This window comes from Eschrichtius robustus, chromosome 4 (assembly GCF_028021215.1).
Source record: "Eschrichtius robustus isolate mEscRob2 chromosome 4, mEscRob2.pri, whole genome shotgun sequence".
In the NCBI taxonomy this organism is placed as follows: domain Eukaryota; kingdom Metazoa; phylum Chordata; class Mammalia; order Artiodactyla; family Eschrichtiidae; genus Eschrichtius; species Eschrichtius robustus.
In genome coordinates this window covers 138,438,782-138,457,296 of record NC_090827.1, presented here as the reverse complement: position 1 = coordinate 138,457,296, position 18,515 = coordinate 138,438,782, and the positions used below count along the sequence as shown (strand labels likewise).

At 34.8% G+C, this 18,515-nt stretch overlaps 1 protein-coding gene across 7 annotated transcripts in view; it reads right to left on the bottom strand.

Moving 5' to 3' along the window:
• LARP1B (La ribonucleoprotein 1B) overlaps window positions 1-18,515 on the bottom strand; it is a 128,575-nt gene that overhangs the window by 39,925 nt on the left and 70,135 nt on the right. For all 7 annotated transcript variants that reach the window (XM_068543425.1, XM_068543426.1, XM_068543428.1 and 4 more), the window contains exon 12: window positions 9,641-9,764. In XM_068543425.1, coding sequence (XP_068399526.1) covers window positions 9,641-9,764 — 124 coding nt within the window. The remainder of the gene's footprint in view (window positions 1-9,640; window positions 9,765-18,515) is intronic.

Here is an 18,515-nt window from a genome sequence, read left to right as displayed (position 1 = left end):
AGAATCCACCTGCAAATGCAGGGGACACGGGTCCAAGCCCTGTTCTGGGAAGATCCCATGTGCCGGGGAGCAACTAAGCCCCTGAGCCACAACAACTGAGCCTGCACTCTAGAGCCTGTGAGCCACAACTACTGAGCCCAAGTGCCTAGAGCCCGTGCTCCACAGTAGGAGAAGCCACCACAATGAGAAGCCTGCGCAACGCAAAGAAGAGTAGCCCCCACTCACCACAACTAGAGAAAGCCCACATGTAGCAACGAAGACCCAGCGCAGCCAAAAATAAAAACTAAATAAATAAATAAAATGTGTATTTCAATGTAAGCACACTTTAAAAAACAAAACAAAACAAAACAATATATTGTTGAGTTCTTCTACAGGAACTAAGGTCCCACCCAGGTGGAAGACGGTAACTTCAGGCTCAGCACAAGAGTCCTAGAACACTGCCCCGTTACCTCACCACCAACCAGTCAGAACAAAGTCACAAACCCAGCAGCTCTCACTCCAAATTCTGCCTATAAAAACTTTTCCCTGAAAACCATAAGGAAGTTTGGGCTTTTGAGCACAAGCCGCAGTTCTCCTTGCATGGCCCTGCAATAAACCTTTCTCTGCTCAAAAACAAAAGAAAAAGAAAATCTTTGGATTTTGGATTAAGCAGAGATTTCTTACCTAGACACCAAAAGCATAATCCACAAAAATTTTTTTAAATTGCACATCATTAAAAATAAGAAGTTCACATCAGTATCCCGCAAGCCGTGCAGCATGGAAAAAAAAAAAAGTTCTACTCTTCAAAAGGCACTCTTTTTTTTTTTTTTTTGGCCACGCCATGTGGCTTGCAGGATCTCAGTTTCCCAACCAGGGATTGAACCCAGGCAATGGCAGTGAAAGCACCGCATCCTAACTACTAGACCACCAGGGAACTCCCAAAAGGCCCTCTTAAGAAAATGAAAAGATAATCTCTAGATTGGGAGAAGATATGTGCAAATTACATATGTAATAAAGACTTGAACTAGAATAAATAGCTCTCAAAGGTCAGTAAGAAAACTCAAAAAAAAAAAAAGTCAAAATATTTGAGCAGTCACTTCACCAAAGATATACTGATGGCAAATAACCACATGAAAAGATGCTCAGCATATTTAGTCACAATGAGATACTAATACATACCTATTAGAATAGCAAAATTTTTTTAAAACTTACAATACCAAGTGCTCGTGAGGACGTGGAGCTACTGGAACCCTCATACATTGCTGGCGGGAATGCAAAATGACACAGGACACAGCCACTTTGGAAAACCATTAGAAAGTTTCTTATAAAGTTAAACATACACTTACCACATGACCCAGCAATCCCACTAAGTATTTACCCAAGTGAAATGAAGACTTATAGTCTCATCAAAACCTATAAGCAAATATTTATAGCATCTTTATTCATAATCACCAAAAACTAAAAACAACCCACATGTTCTTCAACTAATGCTTACATCCATGTAACAGAATATTACTTATCAGTAAAAAGGAACAAATAACACACAAAAATATGGATGAATCTCAAATGTATTACACTAAATGAAAGAAGTCAGACTCAAAGGGCTACACTCTATACAGTTCCATTCATATGATATTCTGGTAAAGGCAAAATTATAGGAGTAGAAAATAGAAAACAGGCTGCCAAAGGCTAGGCACGGGGTTGACTACAAACAAGCATGGGAGAATTTGTGGGGCGTAATGGAACTGTGCTATAATTTGAGTAGGTGGCAATTACATGACTGCATCTGTCAAAATTCCCAAAACTGTATATCCAAAAAGTGTGAAATTTACTGAATATAAATTATATTTTATTTTTTTTTAAAGAAAATAAAGAAAGAAGATAACTCTGGATCTTTGTAAGGTGGAATGAAAGGAAAGAGACAGATTAGGAGTTATTATAATTAACCAATTATAAAATGCCAGGGTGATAGAAGTAGAGAAGGGGAGAAGTAGTTAGGTTCTGGATATATTTTAAAGGGTAATTGATATAAAGGAATAAGAAGGAATAAGAAATAGAAGTTGAAAAAGAAAGGGATCAAAGATAACATCAAGATTTTTTTTTACCTGTACAACTAGAAAGATGCAGTTAACATTTATAGAGATGTAGAAGTCTGGGAGAAGTCCTTGGAAAGGCGTGGTAATTCAGACTTTGGATTTTGGACATAAGAAGTTTGACATGTTTATAAAATATCCAAGTGAAACTGTTGACTACACAGTTGGTTATTTATATGGAATATAGGATGGAGTCTGCACACATAAATTTGACACTCATTGGTATAAGGATTCTATTTAAAACCATGAAACTAAATACTATTACCTGAGGAGTTACTGAGGATCAGAAATAGAAGAGACTTGAAGACTAGGTGCTAAAGCATCCAAAGCTTGGGGAAATGGGGAAGAACCAGCAAATAAGACTCCCTGAAGTAGAATGAGAACTAAGTAAATAGTGTATAGGAAGAATGTGTTTCAAGACAGAGAATGATTGATCCAGTGCTGTTGGGGAAGATGATGATTGATATGACCCCTCTTAAACACAGAGATCTCTAGAGGCACTATCAAAAGCTGATTTGGGGTGTGAGGGGCAAAAGCCTGTTTCAATCGGGTATAGGGGATAAACAGGAAGATAGATAGTAAAGACAGTGAAAACAAACACTTTTTTTTTGCCTTAAATTCTATTTTGTAATAGCAATAGCAGTTCTTTTTATTACCATCGTTGTTTTATAGCATTTTGCATCCTTTTGCCTTTCAATCTTTCTGTATACTTATGACATACAAACAGCACAGAGCTGAATATTCTTTAAATCTAATCCATAGTTGTCTTTATAACTGAAAGTTAATCTATTCAACATTTCTTATCATAGCAATATATTGATTTCTATTCTTAATTTTTGTTTATTCTTTCTGTTCATATTTTTAAAAATTGGAGATTATAGAACATGAAGATTAATAAATGTATATATAGATTTAAAAATACAGTTGATTTAGAAATGAAAATGAGAACAAGAAATTAAGTATGGAAAAAATTTAAGCTTCCTAAAAACACTGTATTAAAAAAAAAATCTTTTGGTAAATATCTGAGACTTTACTTAAAGAGCTTAATCACTTATAACCCAGGAAGGCAATATTTAAAAGAAACATAGAGTTGGTACTCACAAACCCACCAACTAGGCTAATACATAAATTACAGATTCAGGCAAACCCATTTGCAGACTTTCCAAATGGGATTCCTCCCTTTTCTCAGGAATTAAACACTATATTAATTTTTTTTTTTTTACTTCCCCTTGCTCTTCATGGTTTCTACAGGCTATGCATGTATCCATGAATTTTATATGATGGCATTAAATCGATACATCCTCTACTTTTAAGATTAACCCATTTTGTCACATGTAGCTTTAGTTCTTTCATTTTCCACTGCTGCATATTTTTCCTTTCTATGAATATGCCACATATTATATTCTACTATAAATGGGTATTTTTTTAGTTTTCTTTTTTTTTAATATTATGAACAATGTTGCTATAAATGTTCTTTTTGGTAAACATTTGCAACAGTATCTCTTGAAGTGAAACTGCTGGGTTATAATATGTTATGTCACCATGGTTTTAACTGGCAAATCGCAGCAAAGTAGAGTATAATATCTTTTCATATCTACCAGCCATACAGTTTTCCTCTGTGTGAAGCTCCAGTTTATGTTTTGTCAAATACTTTTTCTACTGATGTTAATCTTTTTTCATATTGACTTTTTAAAATAGAAGTATAGTTGATTTACAATATTATATTCATTTCAGGCATACAACATAATTCAATATTTTTATGGATTATACTCCATTTAAAGTTATTACAAAACAATGGCTATATTCCCATGTACTGTGCAATATATCCTTGTTGCTTATGTATTTTATACATAGTAGTTTGTATCTCCTAATCCCATACCCTATCTCCCCCGCCCCTTCCCTCTAATTTTTTAAAAAAATTTATTTTTGTGTTTATTTTTGGCTGCATTGGGTCTTCGTTGTTGTGCGAGGGCTTTCTCTAGTTGCGGCGACTGGGGGCTACTCTTCGTTGCGGTGTGCAGGCTTCTCGTTGCAGTGGCTTCTCTTGTTGAGGAGCACGGGCTCTAGGTGCACGGGCTTTAGTAGTTGTGGCTCACAGGCTCTAGAGCGCAGGCTCAGAAGTTGTGGTGCACGGGCTTAGTTGCTCCGCGGCATGTGGGATCTTTCCGGACCAGGGATCGAACTTGTGTCCCCTGCATTGGCAGGTGGATTCTTAACCACTGCACCAGCAGGGAAGTCCCTCTTCCCTCTAATTCTTTGTTACTTTTATGCATTGTAAAATTTATCTCTTTGGGACTTAACAACTTGGGGACGTGCCCATGGGATGATATTAAGTAAAATGAGTAAAATGAAGAGTGGTAGATATGATGCAATCCGAACTGTGCATACGGGAGAATATTTACTTATTGGCAATGGGAGATGCTGATGGTTGACCAGATCACTGTCTTTAAGAAGGCTCCATTTTCAAATGAATCATATGTATTTTTGTAGCTGTGAACCATATCCTCCATGCTTCTTTCCTTTTGAAAATGGGATGCTATCTTTTTTCCCTTTGCACAGAGCAGTATATCTGCCCAGTTAACAATAAAAATTATTGAGATTATCAGGGGACCAGAGTGTAATCTGTAGTTTATTCCAAGACTTTGCATATCTCTTTAATAGTTCTCATAGGGTATAGTCCAAGGTGCCAAACTAAACAAAGATGCTAACATGAAATCTTCGTTTATTTAAAATGTGGTCACTTCTTTTATCATGAAAAAAACTACACACACTAACTCTGACTTCAATAATAACTTTAAATCACTTTGAGTCACTGAATTTTAAAACTGTATTGTATGGCATAACTTATTAAAAAGTTAAAAGTAGATCCCGGGAATTTAAGTAAATTAATTAATTAAATAAAATACATCTCTTGGGACTTTAATTCTATGATGCTGTGAGGAGCATAAATTTTCAATTTTAATGTACTCAAATTAAACAACACAAAAAATCTTGTAATTAGACTAAACATCCTTAGTGGAATACCCTAAGAATGTTAAAAAAAAAAAAAGTTTAAAAGTATAAAGTTTTTAAAAGTTCAAAGCCTAAAAATTTAAAGAATTTTTTTAAAAGTAAGCTTCTTTTAGTACTTATAGTAATATTATTTAATAGTATTGTTATTCTGAAGCTACTATATCATAGGATAAACAATTCTGTTACTGTGCTTAGGAGTGATATTTTTTTCACATAAGTAAAAAGTGGTACAAATATAAAATCTAACAAATTAAAATCTGTAATCCTAAATTTGAACAAAAAATATCAATATAAATTCGTAACATAATTTTCCTTAAAAAAATTTCCAAGCTCTTTCAATGGAAAAGGCCTAGAAACAATGACCAACTCAGTAGCAACTAGAGTACTGACAAAGCTTAACCACCTGGCAAACAAGACAGTTAAGGGTCCAACTCCAGGGACTTCCCTGGTGGTCCAGTGGTAAAGGATCCGCTTTCCAATGCAGAGGACTGGAACTGCAGCTTCAGTCCCTGGTCTGGGAAGATCCCACATGCCACGGAGCAACTAAGCCCGCACGCCACAACCACTGAGCCTGCTCACCTCAACTAGAGAGCCCACATGCCGCAAACTACAGAGCCCATGAGCTCTGGAGCTTGCGTGCCACAACTACAGAGCCCATGCACTCTGGAGCCCGTGCGCCACAACTAGAGAGAGAAAACCCACATGCCACAACTAGAGAGAAGCCCTCACACCGCAACGAAGAGCCCATGCGCCACAATGAAAGATCCCATGTGCCGCAACTAAGACCCGATGCAGCCAAAAATAATAAATAAATATAAACAAATGAAAAAATAATATTTTCAAAAAAGAGTCCAACTCCATTATCACAGAACAAAGCAATGAAAGGCGGATTTGGAGCTAAAAGTCAATAAACTGATAATTGGCCCAAGTATCAATAAGACAGTAGAGTAAAACCCATCTAATGTATTTATGAGATCAGAGTGATAATTTTCTCTTTTTTCAATTGAAGTATAGTTGATGTACAATAGTATATAAGTTGTAGGTGTACAATATAGTGATTCACAATTTTTAAATGTTATACTCCATTTATAGTTATTATAAAATATTGGCTATATCCCCCATGTTGTACAATATACCCTTGTAGCTTATTTTACACATAATAGTTTGTACCTCTTAATCCCCTAACCTCATAATCCCTCTCCCCGCTTCCCTCTCCCCACTGGTAACCACTAGTTTGTTCTCTATATCTGTGAGTCTGTTTCTTTTCTGCTGTATTCACTAGTTTGTATTTTTTAGATTCCACATATAAGTGAGATCATAGAGTATCTGTCTTTCTCTGTCTGATTTATTTCACTTAGTATAATGTCCTTCAAGTCCATCCATGTTGCTGCAAATGGCAAAATTTTGTTCCTTTTTTATGGCTGAGTAGTATTCCATTGTATATGTATATATACCACATCTTCTTTATCCATTCATCTGTTGATACACACTTAGGTTGTTTCCATACTTTGGCAATTGTAAATAATGCTGCTATGAACATTGGGGTACATGTGTCTTTATTTTAAATTAGTGTTTTTGTTTTTTTAGATATATACCCAGGATTGGAACTGCCAGGTCATATGGTGGTTCTACTTTTAGTTTTTTGAGAAACCTCCATACTGTTTTCCACAGTGGCTCCACCAATTTACATTCCCACCAACAATGTAGGAGGGTTCCCTTTCTCCACACCCTTGCCAACATTTGTTATTTGTGTTCTTTTGGATGACAGCCATACTGACAGGTGTGAGGTGATATTTCATTGTGGTTTTGATTTACATTTCCTTGATGATTAGCAATGCTGAGCATCTTTTCATGTGCCTGTTGGCCACCTGCATGTCCTCTTAGGAAAAATGTCTATTCAGTTCTTCAGCCCTTTTTAAAATCAGGTTGTTTGTTTTTTTGATGTTCCATTGTATGAGCTGTTTATATATGTTGGATATTAACCCTTTATTGGTCATATCATTTGCAAACAATTTCTCCCATTTAGTAGGTTGTCATTTCCTTTTGTCGATGGTTTCCTTTGCCATGCAAAATCTTTTATGTTTAATTAGGTCCCATTTGTTTATTTTTGCTTTTATTTCCTTTGCTTTAGGAGAAAGATGCAAAAAAACATTCCTGTGATTTATGTCACAGAGTGTTCTGCCTAAGTCTTCCTCTAGGAGTGTTATGGCTTCTGGTCTTACATTTAGGTCTTTAATCCATTTTGAGTTTATTTTGTGTATGATGTAGAGAATGTTCTAATTTCATTATTGTACATATAGCTGTCCAGTTTTCCAAGCACCACTTATTGAAAAGACTGTCTTTTCTCCACTGTACATTCTTGCCTCCTTTGTTGTAGACTAATTGACCAGAGGTGCGTGGGTTTATTTCTGGGCTTTCTATCCTGTTCTATTGATCTGTATGTATGCTTTTGTGCCAGTACCATACTGCTTTGATTACTGTAGCTTTGTAGTATAGTCTTAAGTCAGGGATCCTGACTCCTCCAGCTCTGTTTTTCTTTCTCAAGATTGCTTTGGCTATTTGGGGTCTTTTGTGTTTCCATGCAAATTTTAAAATTATTTGTTCTAGTTCTGTGGCAAATGTCATTGATATTCTGATAGGGATTGCATTGAATCTGTTGATTGCCTTGGGTAGTATGGTCATTTTAACAATATTAATTCTTCCAATCCAAGAAAATGGTATATATCTCCATCTGTTTGTGTCGTCTTCAATTTCTTTCATCAGTGACTTATAGTTTTCCAAGTACAGGTCTTTTACCTCCTTAGGTAGGTTTATTCCTAGGTATTTTACTCTTTTTGATGGGATTGTAATTGGGATTGCTTCCTTAATTTCTCTTTCTGATAGTTCATTGCTACTGTATAGAAATGCAACCGATTTCTGTATATTAATTTCATATCCTGCAATTTTACCAAATTTTTTGATGAGCTCTAATAGTTTTGATCATAGTGATAATTTTAAAATAAAACAAAAAACCCAAAAAACCTCCTCATGGGTCACCAAAGATGTAGAGAACGAGCTCATTACTTTGAAAACTAGTAAACAAAGTGAAAGAATTAAGCATTTATTCCCTTTCCTATAAGAACTCTATCTCAGGAAAAACAAATAGTCAATTAAGGGAAATCCTCTTTATGGAAGTAATCTACTAAATTAAGAAGGAATTATGAAAATAGAATTATCACTATTTTGAAGCCCCTTGTGAAATAAAACTTCAAGCGATGATTATCAAAGAGAGACACCAAAGAGAGACAATCGAGCATTATGTGCCTCCTGGTATAAGTATTCAACACAACATATGACATATTATTGCAAAAATGTGAGCCTCAATCTGATCAAGCCTCTGTATCAAAATCACAGTTAAAGAAAATTCAGGACCAGAAAATGGTTGGATGAAACCATGGGATGCAATCAGCAAAGTCCAGAATGTAAGAAATTCTACAGGACAAACAATCTAGTTTCTACAACAATAAAGTTCAAGGGAAAAAAACCACAACAGTATGAACCTACATACTAAGAGACATATCAACCTACTGCAATGTTTGGAGTTTATATGGATCCTGATTTTTTTTTAAGCGATGAATGAGAAAATTTGAACACCAACTAGATATTTTATATTAAGGAATTACTGTTAATTTTAGATGTGATAATGGTACTGGCTTATTTATGTGTTAAAATAGGTAGTCCTTATCTTTTTAAAGACACATACAGAAATATTTAGGAATGAAAAAATATGAATAATATGATTGGGAGTTTGTTTCAAAATAATCCAAGTGGGAGGTAAAGAGAATGAGTGGAGTCAAGATGAAATAAAATCGGCTATGAGATGATAAAGCAGCTAATGGGTAGGTAATGGGTACATGGGGTTTCATTATACAATTTGCTTTATTTTTGTATATGTCTGAAGTTTTCCAAATTAAAAGTTTTTCTTTAACCTGCCTTCAGGAAAAAGTATAACAAAATCAGTTATACTTGCCTGAAAATGTCAGATTCAATTTTATGAATCTCCCAAATGTACTTACACTTTCACACAAAGCTAAGGCCTTAAAGCAAAAGAATGATGCTAGTGGTATATTTTAAGGAATCAGCAAGTGAGTGAAAATTTTTTCTTATTTTGCAAAGAGAAGCATTCCCAGAAATCTCAAAATCAAATTAGACACATAAAGAAACCAACCAATTCAGCCTACTTTTAAGTAAGCATTTGGGTTTGAGCATGAAGTGGTGTTATAATAGACAACTCCTGGATCACCTTTGTGATTACCTGCCTATTCACCAAGAGTAAGGTGGGCTTCCAACTATGATCATTTACTACATGGCTGCCTTACCAAATTTACAATCTGTATTTTTAAGTCTCTAAAATGTTTTGAAGTTCACCAAAGGATAAATAAAAGTTGAGTTTTAAAATTCTAGTCTTTTACCAGATAGCTAAATGTTTTCCACAAATAAAAAAGAAGCATACTTTAAAACAATTTAGAACTGCTTTAATATTATTCAGACACTTACACAAAAGCAGATTTACATACCTTGCCTGGACTGTGAAGGTGCTACAGGAACTTCTTGGTTTGGCTCAAAAGGAAGTTCAGGTGTTAGGTTTTCAAACTGCTCTTTACTAATGAGATTTAGCTTCTTAAAGTTCTCAACTTCTTGCTGAAGTAGAATGGAGGAATCTAATTACTAAACTGTCTAATAGAGTAACCAACAGACAATAATTGATATTAATCTCAAAAAATGAGTTTTAAAAACAGGAATTGATTGCAACCGAATAGAAAAGATGTTCTAATAAAGAATCTAGCATTATACTTAATAACAATTAATATTCAGAGTCTAAAAGAGGCATCGAGAACCCTAAAATATTATGACTATTTTATAATTAAAATACATTATAAGAACATACATTCTTATCATTAACTATTTGTTGAGCATTTACACACAAGACCACTAGAGTATTATAGAGGTTACAAAGTAATCCAATTCATGTTCCCTACCCTTAAGGAATTTACAAGTTAGATGGAACGAAAGAAATGCACACATAAAAATAATATTAGACAGTGTATGAAAAGTGGATAGTATTTGGTATAAGAATTGAGATCATAAGGGAGGCATCACAGAAGAGATGGGACAAAGCAGCTCCTTAGAATAAGAATTTAGAGAAAGGGAAAAGCATCCTAAATTCGGTACTATGAGCAAAGAGGAGAAGCTTGGAATAAGCAATCATTTATTAGAAGATAATTCAGTAAATGACAAAATTTGTTTAGAACCAGTGGTCCGGTAAGGAAGCTGGAGAAAGCTAATAGACCTTTAACACTAGTCCAAGAAGTTTCTGCCTCTTTTTCTAATAGTGGGAAACATGTGATGAAACATAAACCTAGATGGCTCTGAAGGTTCATTTCCAAACCCCTTTTATAAGCTTAGTAGCAAGGATACTGCATAGGTCTAAGTTGTTAGCTCAAAGGAAGAATGGGCCCATCCTTGCCCCGAGGGCCCCTTTCTAATTTTTGTTACATAATCACATAGATGTTCCCTGCCCTGACCTACATATATGTAAAACATTACAGAGGTGGAGGCCATTCTCTACTGGAAGGTCATCTGGCTATAATGCATGAAGACTATTGAAGCCTGGCTGAAGCTGTGGAGAAAAAAAAAAGAGTTTGAGGGACTACTTGCATTCTATTACTTCTGGTAAGTTTTCCCCAATAAACCCTGTATTACATCTACACTACTCCTCAGTGCTAATTGGTCCATGACCCTTTACAGAGTAACATCTAAAAAGAGTGTAAGGAGGTAAAAGACATGACAAAAGTATCTGTCTGATGAGCCAAATTAAACATCATCATTACAAAATAGTTGTGGCATCTTGCTCTTAACAGCTATCCAAACAATCTTTTCCTTCTGTCTTCAAACATGAATGTTACTTGACAGCTCACACCATTTATTAGATCCAGTTAGCCTTTTAAACTAGGATCTATCTTCTTTTCATGAAAATGCCTTAAATGATTACTTCCCCTATACCAAAATTGCTTTCCCAAAAGTCTTCAGTAAGCTCTTCAAGCTAATTGAGTCATTACTCTTCACTGTCCCTTATCTTGCTACAGAGCTTGCTATTAGCAACTCCCACTTCAATGAACGTTTATTGTATGTTTATCATATGCCAAAAATGAATAAACACAGTTCTATTCTGATGGGAACACAAATAATACGTTTCTGTTTTGTTTTTAACTTCTAAAACTAATTATGGTATAACACACCCCAATTTACATATATATATATATATATATATATATATATACACACATATATATATATATATATATACACACACACACACACACACTAGAGAAGGTCATAAATCATTGGTATATATCTCAATAAGTAGTCAAAAGTGAACAGACCTGTGGAACCACCATTCGGGTAAAGATGATATAACTACCACCCTAGAAGTACCCTTCATGCTCCTTCCTTCCTATCACTACCTTGTCTTTCTTCCTAAAGACAGCCAATACTCAGACTTTAATTCTATAGATTCATTTTGCCTGTTTTTGAATTGTATAAAAAAGTAATCATAATGTATGGTTTCTTTAACACAAAATTATCTTTAAGAGATTCATCTATAGTTTGTGGCTCTACAGCAGAGTTCAACAAACTACAGCCCCTAAAGGCCAAAGTTTGTCTTTGTAAATAGTTTCATTGGAACACAACCACATCCATTTGTTTACATATTGCACACGGCTGCACCAATGCTACAACTGCAGGGTTGAGTAGTTGCCGTAGTCAATGTATGACATACAAAGCCTAAAATATTTACTACACAGCTCTTTACAGAAAAAGTTTGTCCATCCCTGCTCTACGGTACTCTATTGTATGATCAAACCACAATTTTAAAAAATCCATTCTAGGGACTTCCCTGATGGCACAGTGGTTAAGAATCTGCCTGCCAATGCAGGGGACACAGGTTTGAGCCCTGGTCCGGGAAGATCCCACATGCCACGGAGCAACTAAGCCTGTGTGCCACAACTTCTGAGTCTGCACTCTAGAGCCCGCGAGCCACAACTACTGAGCCCACGTGCCACAACTACTGAAGCCTGCATGCCTAGAGCCCGTGTTCCTCAACAAGAGGAGCCACCGCAAGGAGAAGCCTGCACACCACAACGACGAGCAGCCCCCGCTCGCCGCAACTAGAGAAAGCCCACGCGCAGCAATGAAGACCCAATGCAGTCAAAAATAAAAATTAATTAATTAATTAATTTTTTAAAAAAAAGATAAATACAAAAATCCATTCTACTGTTGATGAGCATCAGGTCCTTTCCAGACTATAGCTGTTATAAATAATGTTGTTATAAATATGTTTTTACAGAACACTTATTTGGTGAACATATGATTTTTTACCTTTTTGTAAATTGAAGTATAGTTGATATACAATATTATATGTCACAGGTATACAATACAGTAATACACAATTTTTAGTTTATACTCCATTTATAGTTACTATGAAATATTGGCTATATTCCCTGGATATGTACAACATATCCTTGTAGCTTATCCTATACCTAATAGTTTGTACTTCTTACTACCCCACCCCTATATTGCCCCTCCCTCCTTCCCTCTCCCTACTGGTAACCACTAGTTTGTTCTCTATATCTGTGAGTCTGTTTCTTTTTTGTTATATTCACTACTTTGTTGTATTTTTTAGATTCCACATATAAATGAGATCATACAGTATTTGTCTTTCTCTGACTTACTCACTTAGCATAATGCCCTCCAAGTCCATCCACTTTGCTGCAAACAGCAAAATTTTGTTCTTTTTTTATGGCTGAGTAGTATTCCATTGTGTGTGTGTGTATGCGTGTGTGTGTGTGTGTATACCACATCTTCTTTATCCATTTATCTTTTGATGCACACTTAGGTTGCTTCCATATTTTGGCCATTGTACATAATGCTGCTATGAACATTGGGTGCAAGTGTCTTTTTAAATTAGTGTTTTTTGTTTTTTTCAGGTATATATCCAGGACTGGAAATTCCAGGTCACATGGTAGTTCTACCTTTAGTTTTTTGAGAAACCTCCATACTATTTACCACAGTGGCTCCACCAATTTACATTCCCACCAACAGTGTAGGAGGGTTCCCTTTTCTCCAAACGCTTGCCAACATTTGTTATTGTGTTGTTTTAGATGAGAGCCATCCTGACAGGTGTGAGGTGATATTTCACTGTGCTTTTAATTTACATTTCTCTGATGATTAGTGATGCTGAGCATCTTTTCATGTGCCTGTTAACCACCTGCATGTCCTCTTAGGAAAAATATTTATTCAGTTCTTCAGCCCATTTTTTAATCGGGTTTCTGTTTTTGTTTTTTTTGATGTTAAGTTGTATGAGCTGTTTATATATGTTGGATATTAACCCCTTATTGGTCATACCATTTGCAAATAATTTCTCCCATTCAGTAGGTTGTCATCTCCTTTTGTCGATGGTTTCCTTTGCCATGCAAAATCTTTTAAGTTTAATTAGGTCCCATTTATTTATTCTTGTTTTTATTTCCCTTACTTTAGGAGATGAATCAAAAAAAAATTCCTGTGATTTATGACAACAGACATACATTTTTACTGACTATTTACTAGGAGTGGAATTGCTGAATCAGGTGGTGCACTTCAACTTTAGTAGAAAATGCAAATATGTTTTCATAGCAGTTGTACCTATTTACATTCCCATTAGCAGTATATCAAAGTTCCTATTGCTCTACATCCTCATCAACACTTGGTATTGTCAGTTTTAAAAAATTTAGTCTTTTTGAAAAGGACCAAACTATGGATATAAACAACATTTTGGATGGACCTCAAGGGCATTATGATTTAAAAAAAATATCAATCTCAAACGGTAACATGCTGTATGATTCCTTTTATATAACATTCTCAAAATGACAACATTATAGAGATGGAGAACAGATTAATGGCTACCAGGGATTAGGAATAGCAGAGGGGAGGCAGTTGGGTGTAAGTTTAATAGCACAAGGGAGATCTTTGTGGTGATAAAATAATTCAGTGCCTTGACTTTGATGGTAGTTATGTGAATCTACATGTGATAAAATGACAGAGAAGTATACACACACATTTGTGATAATAAACACCAATTTCCTGGTTTTAATATTGTGGTTTAATTATCTAAGCTATCAGATTTAATTAGATTTAATTATCTAAGATAACCTTTCAAGGTTATCTGGGTGAAGGGTACATTGGACCTCTCTGCACTATTTTTCCAGCTTCCTATGAATCTATAATTATCTCAAAAATTTGAAAAATTTAAATATGTAGCCACTCTGGTAGATGTGTTATCTCATTGTGGTTTTAATTTGTATTTCTCTGATTATTAATAATGATGAAAACCTTTAGTATATTTTATTTGGATAATTTTTTTGTGTGATACGACTATCCAATTCTATTGCTCATTTTCCTATACAGTTGTCTTTCTCATTGATTTGTATGAGTTCTTTACAAAATGTTGTAAATGTCTTTTTTCCACTCTGTACCTTACCTTTTCACTCTCTTATGGTGTCTTCTGTTGAAAAGTTCTTTTTAATGTAGTACATTTTATCAATCATTTGCTTCACTGTGTTATTTCCTGTTTAGTAAATCTTTCTGTACTAAAAGATCATGGAAATAGTATTTTAACCTTTTACGAGTTTTATTATTTTGAATTTCACATTTAAAACTACAATATATCTAGACTTGATTTTTCTGTGTATGGTATAAGGGTTAATGTGCACTTGAAAAGAATGTGAATTCTGCAGATGTCAGGTGCAGTATTTCATTTCTGTCAATTAAGCCAAGTTTCTTAACTGTGTTGTTCACATTTCCCACATCCTTACTGATTTTTTCATCTGCTTGCTATACCTTGCATCTTTCTTGATAAGGTGTATTAAAATCTCCCACTATGATTATAAATTTGTCTATGCACAGCTATCAATTTTTGTCTTATATATTTTGAGGCTGCTATTAAATGCATACAAGTTTAGAACTTATATTTTCTGGTGCAACTAAACCTTTTATGATTATGAAATGTCCCATTTAATCTTGAATAATTCTTTTTGCCTTAAAAATCCACTTTACCCATAGAGTTATACCAACTTTGTTGTGGTTAGTGTCAATATTTATTTAAATCTACACATGTATTTACCATTTCTATTGCTCTTTATTCCTTTCTGTACCTTCACCTTCTTCCTGGAATCATTTTTCTTTGCCTAAAATACTTCCTTTGTACTCTCTTTAAAGCATATCTGCTGAAAATAAATTTTCTCAGTTTTCATGTCTGTTGGTTATTTCACCTTCATTTTTAAACAGCTTCATTGAGATACAATTTACATACCATAAAATTCACCTACATTAAGTGTACTCTTCAACTATTTTTTTACCTTTATTTCTGAACACTAGTTCCCTTCCAGTACTGTGATTATACCATCCCATTGTCTCCCGACTTCCATTATTTCTGCTGAAAAGTTAGCTGTAAGTCTTACTATTGATGCTTTTAAAGAAATCTGTCCTTTTTCTCTGGCTTTTGTTATTTATTTTCAGCAGTTTTAAATTATAACCTTGATGTGGTTTTCTTTATATTTATATTCTTTGGAGTTCATAGGACTTCTTGAATTTATCCCTTGTTATATCTTTCATCGGTTCTGGTAAAATGTCAGCCATAATTTCTTCAAATAATATTTCTGCCTTATCCTCTCACTCCTCTCTCCTGAGAATCCAATCAAATGTATGTTTGAGCTTGGGACTGTATCTCCTATGTCTCTGACACTATTTTCTTTATTTTCCACTGTTTTTGCTCCATGCTTCACTCTTGATTTTTTCTTAACCCATCTTAGTAATTCTGTATTCAGCATGTACTTATCTACTGTTATGCCCGTTCATTGCACTCATTTTATATTTTTCATTTCCAGAATTTCAGTTAGATTCCTTTTTAAAATTTCTACTTCTCTGATGAAATTCTCCATTTTACCTTTTTAAAAATCATGTTAATAATAACTAAAGTCTGTTTGATAACTCTATTATATGGATCTCTATGGATCTGTCTCTATTTTCTGTTTTTCCTTTTGTTTTTTCTATAATATCATCTTGTCTTCTTGTATGCCTGATTATTTTGGGGGGGGCAGACATTATTTTTGAAAACTTGAGGCTTAGGATGATATTTTACTCTAGAAAGGATTTGTGTTTTCCTGCAACTAAGTGGCTACAGGCATCAGCATGCTGATCCAATGAGGGATTAAAATGAATAGACACTAACCCTACCGAGAGCAGATCTTTTTAAGTTACCCTGATTTTCTAGGATGTAGGCCTTTAGAGTTCCCAAAGCCTAGAAGGCTTACTAGAGGTCCCCAACTGGTTTCTGAAGACCAATTTTTATTACCCTAGTTCCATGAGTTTTTCAAAAAAATCTCTTTTCAGCTTTTCAGTTGCTTCTTCTGGAACTAGCTGATGCCTCTGAGGGAAATGCAGACTGTAATGCCAGTCTTCTTCAGATTTCCTTCTTCCAGATTTTAGCCACACAATTCTTTACTGTATTGTTAGCTCTACTGTGCTTTCATGCAGATTTTTTTACCTACTTTTCCAGTTGTTCTCGGCAGGAGGGCTGATATGAATTACACAGTCTACCCCAATTGAATCTATAGCCGAAGTCTAATTTTTGTTTTTTAAATAAACTTATACTTTGCCTTGCTCAAAAGGGGACCAAAAAGACTTAATAATCAATGGATAAGACTTGTAAACAAATTAATTACATTTCACTATAAGAGTTAAAAATTGGCACATATGAGGTAAAAAGTTAGAATAAAAACATGATTTTTCTGGGGTGGATAACAATAAAAACTATCAAAGAGGTATTTCCTGGGAAGAGTAAAATCTGAACTGGGTTTTGCAGTCTAAAGGATGAAAAGGAGTTTGGCAAGTAAACAATGTAAAAAAATAGTGCAGACAGAGGAAATAACACATGCATCTTGGTATTTATTGAGTATGAATTTTAAAACTGAAAGCAGTGGCACAATGAAGAAGATATGTAAGAGCCAAATCATGAATTATTGTTTTCCAAGGAATTTGAACTTTATCTTGAGGGAGGTAAAAAAGCACTGAAGAGCATTAAGAAAAATAGGAAAATAGTAGGATTAATATTTTAGAAATTTGAAGGATTTGCATTCTTTTCCTTGGGATCACTTATTTTGAAAATTAAGTAAGCCTGAAACTATCTGAAGCCATCTTTGCCATCTCATAGAGAAAGCCTGACTGAAAATGAAGCTAACACAGAGGAAAGAAGACCAAAGATAGGAGTAGAGAAATGTGAAATCATTCTTTGAAGTCCTAGACAAAGACTTGTCTGGAAGCAAGTACTACTCCTTGGACTTCTGGTAGTAAATTCCCTTACTTGCTAGGAAAAAAGGAGGAAAGGAGAAAGGAAGGAGGAAGACTACTCTCTGACAAGAGGAAAGCTGGAAAGAGAATGAACTAGAGTCAAGAACCTAGTATACAAACCCCATGGAGAGATGGTGCAGACCAGAACTGCTGCATGGCAGTAGTGACGGTTAGGGAAGGATGGATAGGACCTAGTGACACACTGCATGTTGGAAGTTAGAAGTTGATGAGGATTCCTAAGGCATCCAACCAAAATTAAAAAAACAGAAAACAGGTTTAGGGTAGGTTTCCTTTAATTTTTTAAACGGAGACAGAATATAAATGAGATACCTATGGAACACGAGACACAGCTGGAAAATCTAATAGCTACTGGTTACAGTTCTAGAGGCCCACAAAGACACTAGGATGTCATTAGCATACAGTTAATGATTAAAAACCTGGGAATAAATTCTCTCACTTATGGACAAGATAGCAAGAGAAGCAGGTCAAGGGTAGGACCAGGGAAGACCACATTTAAAAAGCAGGCGGAAATTGTACACTCAAAAATGGTTAAAACTGTAAATTTTCTGTATACATATTTTACCATAATAAAAAATAATAATAAAAAAAAGACACCCCCCAGTAAAGGCAAGCATGCCATTTTGTCATAAGGTATGAAAAGTGCTAAGCAATGGGGACATAACATTGGTATACATGAGCCATCTTGAGAAAGTTCTAACCTGACCAAATTTGAAACATCTAAACATCAAAATGAATAACTGGAATGGAACGGTATCCATTCAAGAGTCCATACTGACATTAAAAAAAGAGAGAGAGAGAGAGAGAGAGACAGAAACAGACAGAGAGAGAAGAGAAAGTTAAAATACATAATAAAAAATGAATGGAAAGTTCTTTTTTACAGAAGAATGTTAACTAACTGACATAGAGGGAGTAACAAATAAAAAATTACCATCCTAAAATCACCATAGTAAAACTGACTCAGGCAAAAGTCATCAATGGAAGCTAAAACAC